The sequence below is a fragment of the Urocampus carinirostris genome, chromosome 14, assembly GCF_059441175.1.
Source record: "Urocampus carinirostris isolate Australia breed hairy pipefish chromosome 14, RoL_Ucar_1.0, whole genome shotgun sequence".
NCBI lineage: Eukaryota > Metazoa > Chordata > Actinopteri > Syngnathiformes > Syngnathidae > Urocampus > Urocampus carinirostris.
The window spans coordinates 34,643,021-34,661,207 of NC_142362.1; the positions used below are offsets into that span (position 1 = coordinate 34,643,021).

Sequence of the window (18,187 nt, forward strand, 5' to 3'; positions counted from 1 at the left end):
GTCGGGTCCATATGACAATGGTGATTTATTAAACTCAAATCTTTCCGAGGGGCTTAATACTTACTGATGAGTTGCTCCAAACAGTTTTTTTAATAAAAACGGAAAACATTTTTTTTTATTTACATTGTTGCACTAAGGTATAATGCTTTTAAAATGTCTTTATACGTTGTGGCTTTTTGTTTTTATTTCAACTATATAAAAAAAAAAGTATGTCCATTTTAGTAAAGAATTATGGGTGTGCGTTATATACAGATGAAACCATTTTTTTAAATTATTGGGGACCCATCCTACAATAAATCAAACAATTACATGCTGGGTTCAAACTGCAGGGAAATCAGATTTTTTCATGCACGCTCGCGACCTGTATCCAATCCGTTGAAGTCCGTCACATATCCCCTTCTTTTTTACACCAGACCCAGGCCTTTTTCATATGTGGTCCTAATTCCGATACATAGTTGATCTTTTCGAATGCGGCTTCTGTGTGAACGCTCGAGATACATTCATGCGACCTACACGTCATTGATAGGCGGCAGACATCACTGTTCTGCCTTCAACCAGGCAGGAGGGAAGCGGAGAAACCAACAACCACGGCAGATGAAATCACACAGCTTCATGAATTCACACATTCATGAAAGATAAACACTTGTTTATTTTGTAAGTCACAGGAAAGCCAACATCGCATCGCATACAACTGGATTCACAACATGTTGCTCGAATTCATTCTGAAATCAATATTATCTTGTTTTGGTAGTTTACAATATTTACATTCAAATCAAACGGCATGGAGAGCATTCAATGGGGGTACACTGCTGTCTTGGATTCAATTAATATTTGAAAGGACAAGCTTCCCTGTTAACATCCATGAACACTTCCGCAAACATGAGCGCATTGCGTGTGACGTTTCATGTCCTCTTCTGTGCATCCAGAACACTTGTGGCGTTCAAACAGAAGGATGCAGTCGCATGAAATGAAATGTTTATTGAAGGTATTGTTGGATACATTAATCAAAACATGACACAAAGAAAAAAAACTAATGCTGAGAGTGAGCATGGCCAAATATGGTCACCTTACGCCCCCTCCCCTAAGGAAATTTGACAGATCTATTTCTGCCAACCTTTGCTTAAAGGTTTGCACCGTATTTGCACTAATAACCCGGTCAGGCAAAAAATTCCAAATTTTTGGTATCCTGAAAGAAATAAAGTTTCCATGCAAGTTGCTGGTAGGTCTAGGCACCCGTAACTTATATCTGTGACCACGTAAACCATCAACACGACAGAACTCAAAAAATTGATCAAAAGGCACATCGATCATTCCATGCAGTACTTTGAACACAAAAATTAAATCAAATCGAATTCTACGGAGCTCCAAAAAGTCCAAGTTCAGTCTTTGTAGTCTTTCCAGATATGACAAGTTGTGCATCTCAGGTATCCGCTTCGTATACCGTCGTTGAACTCCTTCCAGTAGGTTAATGTCCTTGAGTAAGTAAGGGTTCCACACAACGCTATTATATTCTAACCCGGGTCTAACATAAACGCAAAACATTCGAACTAAGAATGCTGGGTTCTTGTTGTAAAAGTGTCTGTAAATGTTTGATGCTATGTTATTGGCTTTGTTGGTAATTTTGGCGATATGCGTGATAAACTTTAGGTTTGAAGTAAGAGTGACACCCAGATCCTTATGTCCAGTAACAACATACAAATCATGATCATTAATATTATACAGCGGAACAGAACCATGAAAAAACGACTGTGCTAAGCATTTATGAGATGACAGTTGCAGTTGCCACTGTTCGGACCAAAGAAAAACTGATTTAATGTCATTTTGGAGAGAATCAATTGTTCCTGCAACCTGGGTTTTTGGTAAGAAAGCCGACAGTTTAGCATCATCGGCAAAAATTGAGATGTCACTACTTTGAATGGCCTCAGGTAGGTCGTTCACAAAAAAAACAGAAATAATAATGGTCCTAGTACTGAGCCCTGCGGTACCCCACTACAAACTTTCGACCACGCTGAAAGAACATCATCAATTTTTACGCATTGTTTACGATTTGACAAATATGCAGTTATCCATTCAAGCAGTTTTCCACTAATACCATAGCATTTCAGTTTTTGTAAAAGCTTGTCATGAGACACTTTATCAAAAGCCTTGCAAAAGTCTAAGTAAACAACATGACCAGCCATATTGTGAACAAAAAGACATACTGGTAATATTATTCAAATGAGCTATCAAGTTAGTCATGGTAGAATGTTCGGACCTAAACCCATGTTGCTTAAACGTAAAAAGATTGTGCTCCTGTATAAATTTCCATATGGCATCTGAGATAATTTTCTCAAACACTTTACAGACGCAGCTAGTCAAGCTAACTGGTCTATAGTTGGCTGCACTTGTTGTGCTCCCCCCTTTAAAAATGGGTATGACAATAGCACTAAGCCAGTCCTCAGGCAGCTGTGAATCCTCAAAAGATCTAGAGAACAGGTAAAATAATGGTTCACATAAAAAGTCAGCTAGCTTTTTAAGCAAGAAATTTGGAATTTTGTCAGGGCCGGCTGAAAATTTGCTGGGAAGTTTTATCAAGTATTTATGAATTAACTCCTTTGAAAGTTCAATACATACAATTAGCATTTACTGGGAAATGTGAACCATCCCACAAAGACATAAGATTTCACCCAAAAATCTGAATTGAGCATTGAGCTCTGCAGTGTAAACCTAGCCTTAGTCTTAGCTCACAGGGTGTTCTTTCATTGCTTTCTATTTGCTAATTTTCTTAATTCCTTCTTCATCATTTCCTCTAGACTTTGACCCACCCCTGTGTTAGTTAGGAGCTAATGGAGTATCGCGTGACTCGACGAGGTCAAGGATCAAGGCAGGTTTAAGGGCCTCCGGCACCAAAGCACCAAGGCAAAGCTCCCTGGCAGCTGAACTAACAAGAAACCATCCCTGACACTCAGTCACACAAACACATCGGGTGTGCAATCACTTAGCCATAAGAAGCAAAATAGCTTAATGTCTTATTTAGCTTTTGCCTATCTCTGCTGCTTCAGGTGTCCCCCGTAATTTTTTTTTTTCAGTTGGTGAGATTAGGTTTTGTCACATCTCACGGTCCAAGATTCCTAATTCCATACCTGGCCAAGGTTTTCACGCAGTGGATTAGTGTGCTTGAGTTTAGTCAACAAAGGCAACTGCCAATCACACTGGAAGCCGCTTCACTCCGCAATGTTGCCTGCCCAGCTAGTCTGGGGGGAAAAAACTTGAAATTGCATTTTCTACGCGCATAGTTTTTCCCCTACTACCATCTCAACATCCCGCATAAAAGGATTTATGTTGTACTAAATCTAGCAGTGATGAGCAATAGATAACAGAAAGTAGATTTTTATCGCAATGTTATTTGGATTTTGCGGCGTCTGGGATTAAAACACTCAAGCACCGCATTAGGAAAGTGATCTGCTGTGACATTATATCACAGGAATTGTATTTATTACAGGAAAAAACATAAGAAGCCAAACAAATATTGCTTTTCATGAACTTTTCCTCTGAAGCTTCCTCCCGTTCACACTCCATTTTCTTTTTTGTGTTTTTTACACACATAGTGGCCTTTTTCGATTGCCGTTGTTCGTTTTTAATCAACTCACCTTTTTGCTTAAGTGTCTGTGTGTTTGCCGCGAGACAATTTGAGAAGATGGATGTTGTTGCATATGTGAAAGCACCCGTGTTACATGGGGGTAACAGCTGTGTACAGCACTTTTACAAGGCAGTGAAAGTGTGTGTGAGGGCTGCGTGCCGAGGTTATACAACAACTCACGTGTTAGCCCTCAAATCCATGAAAAACCCGAAATCCCCCAAAAGTAAAAAGTCTCACGTTACTGCAAAACACTGTCTGAGTCGGTAGCTTAGCGAGTCGTATTAGCAATTATCCCTTTAACTCTTCAACCAATGTTTTCCCCACTAGTTTTTGTACTTGCTGCTGTTATGAATGTGTTTGATAGCTTGAGGGATGAAAGATTTCTTTAGAGAGCCAGTGATCATCTATGTCAAACTACAGGCTATCTATGTGTGAAAATAACAGTTGCCAGGTCTCGTGGAAGGCCTTTTGGAAACTTTGAGAGGGTATCTGACTTTCTCAAGCTTCCGGTTTTGCAAAATTTCTCTAAATCAATCTGTCGTGTGTTGGAGGGAAATGTATGCGTCTATTTAAGGAGGACGGGTCTCCTCGCAATGGGGTGGAAAATTAAATGACCGTTTGTGATGGTCTAGAGTGGCGCAGTGGTGTCAGGATTCTGGAAAGGGCAATGAGCCAGTCTGGGTCTGTTTGGAAGCCGAGGATTTTAGGGTTTGTGTGAAAAATTGAAAACCAAAAGTCATTAAGTTTGGGACAAGACAAAAACATATTTTTGGAATCGGCTGTGAATTGTTTACATCTTTTGCAAGAATCTTGCCTCTCTGGGATTTGTGGCTGGTTTCGCATTAGTGAGATGGCTTCTGTGCAGGATATTACATCGGAGGAGTTACTGTCTTGCGCTAATAGGTGAAGAATGTACACTGTTGCGTATTTGTTACCATTGCTTTTCAGAAATTGAAATTTGAAAAGCTGTGAAGTTGAAACGTCCTTTCATCAAAGTCCCCAAGAGTCAAACTAATCTCTAGATGAAGTCCTTTCTGACTGAGACTGCACAGCTGTAACAAAATAAAAGCTATAGATCTACAAATAAAAACACAGAACTGGAAGTGCAGTTGAATAGTCTTTAATTTTACTATCCAAAAATACAATGAAATTGGAGGGATTTTCAGTGTAGGAAAGTGATTTAGAGAGTGGCTGGCTAGCTGGATGCTAGCATAAAGTATCATTAGATTGAGCCTGGTCTGTGTGCTGATTAAGATACAATTATCCCAAATGTAGCCCACACGTTGTAACTCCTGGTCGTCCATTTGATGGGGAAGGGATCTGACATTGGTAAGATACAAAATCCGCAGGGTAGCTTGTGAGAGTTTTTACGTAGCCTCGCCACAGTCAGCCGGACCTGTGGCGTCACTATTGCCTTCTTTTCTGACACTGCCTCACTCTCTTTCGGGACTCGAAAACAATCCATGGAGCAATCGCTTGTGTTCACCATTTCTTTGGGCTTCTGATTTTCCTATTTAATTAATGAATTTATTTTCAATGTAACAAGTAACTGAAATGCTAGCTGTACCTATGGCCATGCTTTGCAGTTTGTTTTCGCGTCACATTGACTTATGTGCCTGCGCAACGTGGCTGTTAGGCTAGTATAAGCTGTCAGTCAATCACAGTTGCTTACACAGACAGTCAAGTCCACCCAACACACACAGATACAACCTGCCCCCTTGATAGCATTTGCTGTTTGCTGTCTGCTGCAGAACACAATTTGTATCAAATATTCTTAGATAGCAATGATAATAAAGACAATTAATTCAAAATCACAGGCTACAGACTATTATCACACCATCCCCTGATCTAAAACCTTCATGAGGGTAAGGAAAATGCCAAATACATCAGCATGAAGAAATTAAGAAACCTTGAGAAGGGGCTACTCAGCGGATCCATAGTTGTTATCTTGTTACAGTCATACACTCTCAGTTAGTAAGGACGTCATCTCGAGGTAAATTTGACACTTGACACGTTTATAAATGAGCCACACCACTTCCCCGGATTTTCACTTTTTGCGGGGGTTCTGTTCCTCATTCACCGCGATAAGCTAAGGATTACTGTATTAGTCATGTCGTTTTTAGGAGGAAACAATTAACTCCATTTAACACATCACACTCCACACTGTCTGTGATTAGATAATCTTTCAGATGTATGGTAAACATTGATGGCCTCACAATGGGAACCAGACCCTTGATTTCCCATTAGTCTGAAGAGTGAAAGATATTTTGTCTGTTAGTTTCTGACGAACAAGCAGCCTCACATGCGCTAAGCACTGTTGGCTTTGTGCTAGCCAAAATGGATGTTGTCCTCTATAACTACACGTGCCGTTTAGATTTATTTGCGGTCGCAGGGTGTGACTTGGAAAGTTTAATTAGAGGTTTCTTGACGTACGTATGGCGACATTCTCGTTTTACTTCCCATGCTGCAACCAATGTTTGCGTATTTGCTTGCATGTGTGTGTAAATAGCAGCCGGTAATGGCTTCCACTCTTGTTATTACCCCATAATCCCCAGCTGCTGTGCAGTCCTAACTTGGTTCCTGGGGGGAGAATTCCAAACTTGCCATTGGATTTACAATTGATTCCCCATAGAATCAAACTGGATTTCCACTCCATTACCAGTATGCCCTCACAAGACTGCAACGACTACTTTGCTTTTATTATTATAGTTATGACTCAGTCTTTGTTTTTTGTGGCGTGTTTGGGAACCCAAGTTTACATTTTCACATTCTATAAATCACTGTGTATTTTTTATTTTTTTTATCTAAGATACTGATAGGTTTATTCTTTTTTGTAATGTTCAGGGTTTGTACGTGTGCTTGAAATCCTTAAAAAAATGTTTGAATTGTATTGTTGTGTTTTCAAAGTTATAAAAATGATTGAATTTTGGGTGCTTGAAATTGCTTGAAATCATGACCATGTTTCCCGTTAGTCTTACTCGATAGACCAAGTCTGCTTAAAAAAGCTGCAAACATTTCTTTCTGGAGGTTTTGCTTTGCCATTGTATTTAATGGCTAACGGCAGCTGCCATTAGTTTGTACGGCATCATCCTATGAAGCGCCATACGGATCGCTCTTAAGAGAACAAGTGCATGCTACATCTTATCAACATTTATTAGTCCAAGGATTATGTATCAATGTACATTTATTACGGGCGATGCAAAGAATATAGGTAGTGTTTCCCAGTGGTAAATTGTAATGGGAAGAACTTCTCAACTACATTTTGCATTGTTTCTACCTAACACCTATAAGGGGAGAGATTTATCTAAAAAACAAATATGTTCGTGATTTACTCAAGATCTAAAAATCTTGTCTATGTGGCTCTGCATAACCGATTTACACATACATTTACACCGGATCGTTTCTCTTAATGGTGCTGAAAAAAATTAAACATTGGCCTTGAAAATGCTTAAAAAGTCCTGGAATTTGGCCATGAAGAGGTTGCACAAACCTGATTCCAAACTATCTGTCAGCTTCTTCGCATTGTTTTTACCCTGGTTGCGCCGTTTACAGACATGTTCTTTCATATTAAAGTATATAACTAATCACATTTTAGCCTTTACTTGTTGCCAGGCTCAGGAATCTGCCCAGAGGCCTTCAAATTCATGTGAAGGCATCCTGCAGTATAACGTAGGTGTGATATTGCTGTAGGTTTTGCCAGTCAAATTTCTAATTGGTTCAAATGGGCCGACTTTCGATAGGCACTGTACATTGCGCAATGGTAAGTTGTAGACGGACACCTCAGAATGAATCTACACCATTAGACTATTGAGAGGAAAAAGTTTGGATTCTAAAGTGCTGCAATATACAAAGTATGGAAATAGGAGGCCAAGAGATTGGTTGAAAGTTCCTCAAACCCACCTACACAAAAATGTAAAATAATACTGCTATTTGGTGAGTCACTAAAAGAGGAAACGCAGTAAAATAGTTTACCTTGGAACAGGCAACAGCCTACATCTAAACAAACCCAAGAATGGCTGAGAGAAACACATGTAGGAAGATAAAGTGATGCAATAGCCGGTAATGTGAACTATGGAGTGGGCGTGTCTTTGCAGTGCCTGATTTCCTCTGGGCACAAAGCATCAATATCGATTAAAAGGGTCCGGCCACATTACTACGATGTGTTTGTTTGTTTGTGTGGGCGGTTGGGTGTTCGGAATAACCGAATGACATAAAACGGTCACGCCAATTGCGTGTCAGTTGAATGCTTCTGTGCCTTGTTCCATATCAATATTAATAGTATTTAAAAAGAGAAAATCTTTAGTCAAAGTTATGCTGGATTTTGGGACAGCTTACCCATGGAAATTCGACCCTGCATGGGTTGCGGCGCAACAAATGTTTCTACAAAAAAATGAAGTACCCACTTGTTAAATGATAAGTCTGTGTTGTCCTCATCGATCATTTGTCACATTCCTTTTTCCAGGCGGGGTCCATTCGATCCAGCTGAGTACACCATGCATCCGTGGTCGGGCTATTACGTGAGCGCTCCTCAGGCTCCGCAGGGCTACCACAAGGCCCCTTCCTACCCTAACCCCAGCTTGCAGTCCCCTTCATCATTTTCAAGTTACCCCCCGAGCCAGGCTTACTCACGGCCAGGCGACCCTCGGGGAGTTGACTCTGGTTTCTACCCCAGTTCAAGGTAATTGAATGCAATGGTTTCTTCTAAGCTTGTGGTCTTTAAGTGACTCGTATGAAGTGTGTCAGAAAAGTCACAGGACACATACCCCAGCCTATTCTAGGCTCTCATTTTCATGAGTTCATTTGGCACTGCTCGGTTTGGTCAGTTCATGTTACTTCGATGACCCCATTGAACTTGATATAAAGGGGAAAATAGACAGATTATTTGGTCCGATACTGGCTGAATTATTGAGAAATATTTGGATTTTTTTGTTTTGATAGAGAGCCATACCATATACAGGACTGTCTCAGAAAATTAGAATATTGTGATAAAGTTCTTTATTTTCTGTAATGCAATTAAAAAAACAAAAATGTCATACATTCTGGATTCATTACACATCAACTGAACTATTTCAAGCCTTTTATTATTTTAATATTGCTGAATTTGGCTTACAGCTTAAGAAAACTCAAAAATCCTATCTCAAAATATTAGAATATCATGAAAAAGTATACAAGTAGGCTATTCAACTAATCACCTGAATCATCTAATTAACTCGAAACACCTTGCGAGGGTTTCCTGAGCCTTAAAAACACTCAGCTTGGTTCAGTAAACTAAATCACAAGTATGGGGAAGACTGCTGATCTGACTGCTGTCCAGAGGACCATCATTGATACCCTCCATCAGGAGGGTAAGACACAAAAAGAAATTTCTCAAAGAGCAGGCTGTTCACAGAGTGCAGTTTCAAAGCATATCCACAAAAAGTCTGTTGGAAGGGAAAATGTGGCCGGAAACGCTGCACAACCAAGAGAGATGACCGCAGCCTTAACAAAATTGTGAAGAAGAGCCGCTTTCAGAATTTGGGGGAGCTTCAAAGACAGTGGGCTGAAGCTGGAGTCCAGGTATCAAAAGCCACAGTTCACAGACGTGTCCGGGAAATGGGCTACAATAGCCGTATTCCCATGGTCAAGCCACTTCTGAACTCAAGACAACGGAAGAAGCGTCTGACTTGGGCTATGGAGAAGAAGCACTGGACAGTTGCAGAGTGGTCCAAAGTCCTCTTTTCAGACGAAAGCAAGTTTTGCATTTCATTTGGAAGTCAAGGCGCCAGAGTCTGGAGAAAGGCTGGAGAGGAGCAAAATCCAAGTTGCTTGAAATCCTGTGTGAAGTTCCCACAGTCAGCAATGGTTTGGGGAGCCATGTCAGCTGCTGGTGTTGGTCCACTGCGTTTTATCAAGTCCAGAGTAAATGCAACTGTGTACCAAGAGATTTTAGAGCACTACATGCTTCCATCTGCTGAAAAGCTCTATGGAGATGAGGATTTCATTTTCCAGCATGATCTGGCACCTGCCCACAGTGCCAAAACCACCAGTAACTGGTGCACTGACCATGGCATCACTGTCCTTGATTGGCCTGCTAATTCCCCTGACCTGAACCCCATCGAGAATTTGTGGGGTATAGTTAAGAAGAAGATGAAAGACACCAGACCTACAAATGCAAATGAGCTGAAGGCCGCTATCGAAGCATCCTGGGCATCAATAACACCTCAGCAATGCCACAGGCTGATTGCCTCCATGCCACGCCGGATTGATGCAGTAATCCGTGCAAAAGGATTCCCAACCAAGTACTGAGTGCATCAATGGACATTTTCAAATGTTTGATTTAGTTTTGCTGTTATAAAATTATTTTTTTACTTGGTCTGAGGAAGTATTCTAATATTTTGAGATAGGATTTTTGAGTTTTTTTCAGCTGTAAGCCAAAATCAGCAATATTCAAATAATAAAAGGCTTGAAATAGTTCAGTTGATGTGTAATGAATCCAGAATGTATGACATTTTTGTTTTTGTAATTGCATTACAGAAAATAAAGAACTTTATCACAATATTCTAATTTTCTAAAACAGTCCTGTATTTTAAGACAAAATTCAACACCACCAAACCAGTTCTCCAGACAAGATATAATTTTTCAGTGCATTTTATTTCTCTATGTGACATTTGATATTAGATCAAATTTCTGAAATATTCATAATGCCAGAGCCTGTGTCCCATATCAACAAATATACCACTTTAAACTTATCTTTCTCCCACAGTTACTTTAGATCATTGAGGCTCATTTTGATCTTCATTTTTTTTAGTAAACAATCGTTTCAAAACAAGGTTCAAAAAGAGTTATTTTGTAAATATGTCCCAAAAAACTGCAAATGAAAAGTTTATGAATGTATTTCTCTTTAGCGCAGTGGATGTATGTGAGAGAAAGAGACTAACCGTGCTGTATTGCATAGCTCCAAGCACCCCTACCGCTCACCTAATCAAATTGTTCTGTTCACTTGGCTAGCGTTTGTCGGTAACTACAGTTTGTTGTATGGGTTTTTATCATAAAATATTTCAACAGTGAAGATCCAAAAGTAATGAGCTTACATATAAACGATTCTTTAGCAATGTACAGCTGGGTCTGTTGGTGGGACACCTTCATTGTAAACTGTAGGTACAACTGTCCCATTTACATACTGGACCAAACGGAGGATAATATTACCCGACATTGAGCCTACCAGATTTGCACAAGCAGCATTTTATCCACAAGCCATATGTACTCACGAAAAGAGCCATATCTCGCTCGCAAGCCCTAGGTTCCCAACTCGTGGGCCACAGGTAAGATCTTAGGCCCAGTAGTAGTTTATCTGTTTTCCGATCTTAGGCCCAGTAGTAGTTTATGTGTTTTTCTAAATTTACAATACTGGGTCAGGCTGGATTTTATAGGCCCATCTGGGTTTTTTTTGTTTGTTTTTTTTTGCTTAGATATTTTTTTAAAACAAGGCCTTCGACCTCTCTGACGCAACAAATCCCTTTACATTCAAAATTCACAACTACATGACATAGGAGTGTAAGTGCCTTTGGCGACTTCTCAAAAGATCTTGCTTGTTTTGTGCCCTCAGCACCCAGCAAAGAGGCCCCTTGCGGCAGGATGTGCCCCCTTCGCCCACCCTGCCGCTACGGGGACTGCGGTACGACACGATGACCCGTGGAACGGGTAGTGGTGGAGGTTACAGGTAAGTTCAGGTCAGGATAAACATGCTTCAAGGTAGAGGTAAGGTCGGGCCTAAAAAAATCCAACCCAACCCAGCCTGGGGGTATATGAGACCAAACCCGGCCAAGCCCTACTAATTAACCTAACTTGAGGGAATGAGCCTGAAGTAAACCCAGAGCCTTTTTTTTAATGCTTTATTGAACAAATGCATAACCATTACCATACAAAGATTTTATAATGTTGGGTAAACATAACACTCAAACTGTTATAACAAACTACAATAACCCGAAGCTCTACTTTGGCGCCAAGTAAACCAGAAGCTTTACTCCGGCACCAAAATGTGCGTTTTGGCTGATTTACGCAGCTTTGGGTTTACTTTGGGCCACGTCCCTCAAACCAAGTGTGCACTACATAGAGGTGGAAACAGGATGTGGCGCATCTTTTACCCCAACACTAAGGATGACAATTTCTTTGGATTTTGTTATTGGAGTAAAACAGATATTACTCAAGTACAAGTAAAAACAGTCATCTAAATAATTACATTAGCAAAAGTAAGTGCATGGTGTGCAGATCCTCCACTAAGGGGAAAAAGGTAAGCCCGGCCTAGCATAATGACCCGAATTTTGGGGCTGGGTTGGGACCCAGGCCCAAGATCATACCTCTACTTCTCAGTATGAATATTTCAATCTAATCTCTAGGTGATACTGCACCTAAAGTAGTCTGCAATTGACATAAAGTAAAAATAGAAAAAACTTTAGTAACTGCTGCTAATGTTTGATGTTTTGCCAACTGCCAACAATAGCTTGCTACCCAATATTAGGACACTCTTAAAGGGACATTGTGTATTAGGTTGTGCCTCCTGATGATGAATTAGAATAAAACAATATTGATTTGAATAGTAGTTTTTATTAGGTTGAGGAATTTGTATTTATTTTGCATGATATTAGACTCACCAAAAGAGAACTGACATGATTTTCCACCATCTTGCTGCTACAGGTACCCCATAAACCCTAAAACTGTTAAAGATTATATGGCCACATTTGAGTACTACACATATGTCAATTTTCCTAATTCAACAACTCTCAATTAGCGGTAAGGCTTCATAACGATAACACAATATACAACTAATATAAGTTAATGATACATAATGTATCCTGGCTGTCTGATTCTCCGGAATTTTGCAATCTGCAAGTGTAGCCGCATGTGAGTTCGTTGTACTTTTTCCTACTTGTCCTGGAGACACATTTAAATTTACCCTGGCGTCCTCTTGAGAGCAAGACTTAGAAATTCATCATTTTTGGCTAAGCTATAAGCACATGCGTTCATTTGAAAAACGTGTATTTTGAATACCTTGGGTCATATTTATGCTAATGTTATGTAAATTATCTGACTTACATCAATTAAGCCACAGAATTTCATCTAGTTGTGAAACTATTCCTACAGGCATGAAAATATCTCACATTTAAGATAAATTTAGCATTTTAAAGTCAAAAAGGGTGACCTATTTGAAGTGTATAGATCCGAGGAGAAAATGGTTTGAGGTGGGATATGGACACTGGAAGATTTCCCAGATTTAATAGGGTGTTTGAGGTGGCGCGACTGAACTAAAATCAGTATAGTTCACGCGGGCAGGTTTACTGTATTTATTGTGTAACACGCTTCCGAATTTATCTCATTATCACTCTGTTTTTATTCAAGGTACCAGAAACAAATATTCAGGCATGAAAATCTCTCACATTTTGGAGAAATTCACCGTGTTGAGGTCAAAAAGGGTGTCCTACGTAAATTGTGTAGATCCAAGAGAAAATGTTGAAAGGGGCATGGGGTCATAAAACCTATTAATTTCTTCACACGCGAGACAGTAGAAGTGGCAGATGTATTTCTGGGGATGAACTTAGCCTTGTTTAGCTTGTTCGGTAGAGAGCTAGCCGCGGAGAATAAATCACCACAGTAACTGAGACGAGCAAAATGTAATTTCTTGCAAGCGACTTGAGGCTAAATTCAGCCAAGATATTAAAACTTATCAACAGTTTGTTGTGTACATGAACATATCACCTCCACACCTTTCTCTCCTTTTTAACCACAGACCTATTTTATGCCTGAATGTTGGAAAAAAATGATTGTCCAGAAAGATATAAACGCATAAAAGCACGACAAGGAAACTACTCTTTGATGTATCTGATAATAACTTTGAATGACATGAAATAGATACATTGTAAATTGTATGTTAGTATTGGGTTCATAGATGTCAATACATTTATTGAATCATGGCAGCATGTATTCAACTATGTTTGAGAAAAAGGCAGACTTAATTTTATAACCATTTTTAATCGAAATTTAGGGGTTGCGCTTTATACGCAAGTAAAAACTGTATTTCCTCCACACCTTTTTAACCCCTGACCTATTTTTATGCCTGATTCCCACAGGCATCTTGTGGATCCTGGTCCAGAACCGTATGGTTACACCGGGGAGAGAAGACGACAGCAACATCAGCACCAAACCAGCCCCGGACAAAAGAACGCCATGACCGCGGCTGTGTAGATTCGGAAGCAGAGTGTTTAAGAAAAAAAACACACACACAAATAGTCCTTTCATCCGAAGCTGTATTCGGTGTTTCAACAAGGAAACCAAAATCAAAGCTCAACGCAGAGTAAATCAGATTTCTAGCGCTATCAAACCCAATCTGTCGTTTGAAGTCCACCGCCAAGCGAGACAAAGAAGGTTAATTGTAGGTCGCAATACACACTATCACCTTTTTTGAAGTCATGTTAATTGGCTCCCGTGACAAAACACACACTGTCACTTTAGAACCACGTCTGTTCTCACAGGAGAGAAATATCAGTCAGTCCTCTGGTCAGACCACCGCTTTGACCACAAATGAACTCCATTACTGTTTTGGCAGGCACCACAATCAGAATATAGATTTAATTGCGTCCACTTTATAAGCATGTACTGTCACAATGAACAGAATCGTCATTAGAGGTAAGATCGGGCCTATAAAATCCAGCCTGACCCAGGCCTGCGGGTATTAAAGCACGACCCAGCCTGAGCCCGACCAATTAACTTGATTTGAGGGATCGAGCCTGAAGCAAACCTGAATTTTCGTATTTCATTTGTGAGATTTTTTTTTAAAGAGTTGACGGGAACATCTTAAGGCTGTTCGTCATTTTGACGGCTTGAAATCTGGACCATAAACTACAACAAGTACATTCTTAAGACAAAGAAAAAGAAACAAACAACAATCAAGGGTCAATCATTTAAAAAAGCCCAGTCCGAACCCGAGCGTAATGATTGAGATTTTAGGCCCAACCCGAATTTCGAGTCAGCTTTGAGATCTTACATTTCATTGTTATACCTTTGTAGTCTGAAACATTGCATTTTGCACTTAACAAATGACGGCATTGTATTGGTTCGTATAACATTTTACCACATTTTAATCAAGGTTGAACCACTTCACTTCATGTAAAGTAATAATGATTTCAATTTAATGTAGTTTGTATTTTGTTTTTTTTACTTCATATTATCTATGCAAATTTTAGTCACTGCATATTATCAAATAACACTGGCAACACAAATTAAGTGCCAATACAAGATGTAGACCTACTACATTATGACTTTTAACACTTGGCTGCCTTTTTTACATGGCAGTTGTCGGTACAGCGTCAGTTCCAGTTACATAATTTGTTCTACGCATTCATTTGATAAAAATAGTGCCTAGCAGAGGTATTGACCTCCAAGAACTTTTCTCATATTGCCACATTTATTCAGGCTTCAAACTTAAAAACTGTTAACATTTTGTAAGAATCAACAACATGTCAGACCATTAGGAAAAGAAGCCAAAAATATTTTGAGTTTTTATTAAGTTTGAAGCCTGAAATTTAGCAAAAAGTCAAACACTTCTTAAGGGTCAATACTTTTGCAAGGCACTGTAAGCATAACAACGTGTATCAGCGATTTTTTATTTTATGTTACCTACCACCTTATATGGACTATATTTTCTTCACATACCCTTTAATTATAATTTTTTTTCTCTCAAGTTTTATTCTTTGCTAGTCGGCCACATTGGCAATTTGTTTGTTTACTTAGCATGATTACTGTATGAAAAATATTCCATACCAAAAATAGGTGTTTTTTTTGTTTTGGTTTTTTTACCTTTGCCGATAAAATTTTCTTAAACTATGCAGAAAACCACCATCATCTTAATCACGCAAAAACCAGGATCTTCCTTCCCACCCAAGACTAGCATCAAATTTTTCTTCTCTGAAAAGCAGCTTCACCAACAACTAACTTTGATCACTTCTTCAATAATTTTGCTCATTACAAACATTGTTACATAAGCCAAAATAGCATTCTTTTTTCTTTCTGAAAAAGTATTATCTTAGCTATTTGTCTAGGCCGAAAAAAAAGGAAAGTAGCTTTGTCTCCTTCTGGTAATGTATTTTTAGACTTATACTTCAGTGTGACTTGTGTTTTTACCTAAATACAGAGATTTCCCGGCTCCCCGGACTATAACCACCTGTAAAATAGCGTTGCACCGTCATAAAAGCCCGTAATAATCTGTGATTATTAAAATAAAACCGTCCCGAATGTAGCGGTTTCCTACAAGTTGTAGCTCCAGGTCATCCGTTTTCTGGCGTTGGCAAGATACAGAGTCCGCAGTTGTGGCTTAGGAGAGTTGTTAGCCTAGTGGTAGCAGTAAGTCGGACTGGCAGCACCACTCTTGCCTTCACCCAGACTCCGCTACAGTCGCTTCTGGAACCCAATACTAATTCACTGAGCACAGTGATCATTATTTCGTTGCACTCTTTTGACTTTCCTCAGAGTTCAATTTAATTGATAATTTTTTTTTTTTTTTTTTAGCATATTGTGAACACAGACAGTCACACTAGCCCAGCTCAGAGCGCCCCCCCCCCCAATCCCCCCTTCTCTCTGCCATCAGAATACAATGCACGATACATGGATATCAATGACAATAAAGACAAAATCGGTTCAATTTAAAATCCGCGAAGAAGTGAACGAGCGATAACCGAAGAGCAAAGAAGCAAGGAGTCTCTGTACATGTTTTTGCCCTCGTGAAATTTCCACTGGAGTGCGGCTTCTAGTCCAGATAATACGGTACACTGTATGTCTTTTTTTTTTTTTGAAGTATTTTGACGTTAATTCAAGTAACATCCCTAGCATAGGAATTTATGTCAATTGAGTACTTCCTTTTTTTGTCTTTTTGAAGACACCTGGGCTTGGTTTTTATAACAATGTAACTGACATGCACACCAAAGTAAGAACAGCATTTTTCAATCGTTTTGCATAAATGTCTGAAAACTGTTAATTTCTTTTTCTTTTTTTTTTCCTTTTGTTTAGTGGGCAGGTTCATATCAGTTCCTGGTCTATCTCCATATCCCGCTTCAGTGTTGAAGCGCACATAGACCAAGCTAAAGAGCCCACTTAATGTTGGCACACCATTTAACCACTTGCTGAAAAGTCTTCACATATTTAAGCTTTTGAACTTGTGTTACATCTCTCCTAGTTTAGCTGTTTTTGTGTCAGTGCATGTATAGAAATACATTTCAGAATCGGCACAATCATTTTCAAAGCGACTGCCAGAGAAGCATTTCATTTTGAAACCAATTGCACTTGTCAATTAAAAAAAAAAAAGGGTACAAATCAAAGAGCGAGAGCTACAGAATTGCAGAAGAGGAGGACAATTGTAACTACATGATGCAGTAAAAAGATGTAAGAATGTCGCGCAGAAGGGTTCTGTTGAAGGAAATGTACAGTGCCTTGCAAAAGTATTGAACTCACACCAAGAACTTTTGAAAATATTGTCATATTTCAGGCTTCAAAGTCCAATATTTTAAATAAATAAAAACTCAAAATATTTTCTAAGAATCATCAATGTGAGACACAATCGTGAAAAGAAATCAAATGTTTCCAACATTTTGTATTGTGCTAACAGATAAAGAATTGAAAAGTAGACATTGTAAAACTATTGCCCCCCTTTGAGTTATTACTTTTTACAACCCCCGTTTACTCTAATCACAGCCACAAGTCTCTTTACATATAGCTCTTGAAACAGAAACATGTTCCCATTCTTCACAACAAAATAGCTCAAGTTGTTTAAGGTTTGATGGTGATCGCTTGTGAACAGTATTTTTCACATCTTTACTAAAAAGCTTTATAGGATTGAATTCTTGACTTTGGCTTGGTCATTCTAACACTTTAATATTGTTAGTTTTAGATCATTCTATTGTATATTTCGCTTTATGTGTAGGGTCGTTGTCCTGTGGTAAACCTGCGCCCCATTTTCAGGTCTTTTGCAGTTCCCAACGGATTTAGTGCAAAAGTGCCCTGCATTTGGCTCCATCCTTCTTCCCTTTAACTCTAACAATCTTCCCAGTCATTGAAGAAGACCAACCCCAGAGCCTCATGCCGCCACCACCATGTTTGACAGTGGGTATGGTGTTTTCAGGGTGATGTGCAGTTTTTCTCTTACGCCAAATGTAACATTTTGTATTCAGCTCCAAAAATTCCATTTTGGTTTTATCTGACCAGAGCACCTTTTTCCACATGTTATTTTTGTCTCCTTATGTGGTCTTTTTATGGTATTCTTTCAGAAAGGTCTTTCTTCTTTCCACTCGTCCATGAAGGGCGTATCTATGTCGAGTATCACTCATAGGTTTCCAATGAACAGATTGTCCCACCTCAGCTGTGTATGCCTGCAGGTCATCATGGGTCACTAGGTTGCTTCCCTGATTAGTTTTCTCTTTGTTTTAGCTGAAAGCGTAGAGAGATGGCCAGGTCTTGGTAGGTTTGCAGTGGTCTTGTGCTCACTTATGCTCCGAGACTGGCTAAATGTTGCAAAATCTTCTTGTAAGTTTTAGATTAGGGGATGGT

General features: G+C 39.3%; 1 protein-coding gene across 1 annotated transcript in view; it reads left to right on the forward strand.

Moving 5' to 3' along the window:
• LOC148353277 (partitioning defective 3 homolog B-like) overlaps positions 1-15,843 on the forward strand; it is a 246,345-nt gene extending 230,502 nt beyond the window's left edge. The window contains exons 25-27 of the mRNA XM_088352348.1: positions 8,082-8,297; positions 11,205-11,318; positions 13,723-15,843. Of these exons, the coding sequence (XP_088208474.1) occupies positions 8,082-8,297; positions 11,205-11,318; positions 13,723-13,837 (445 nt within the window). The 3' untranslated portion in view covers positions 13,838-15,843. The remainder of the gene's footprint in view (positions 1-8,081; positions 8,298-11,204; positions 11,319-13,722) is intronic.
• Positions 15,844-18,187: the final 2,344 nt, after the last annotated feature.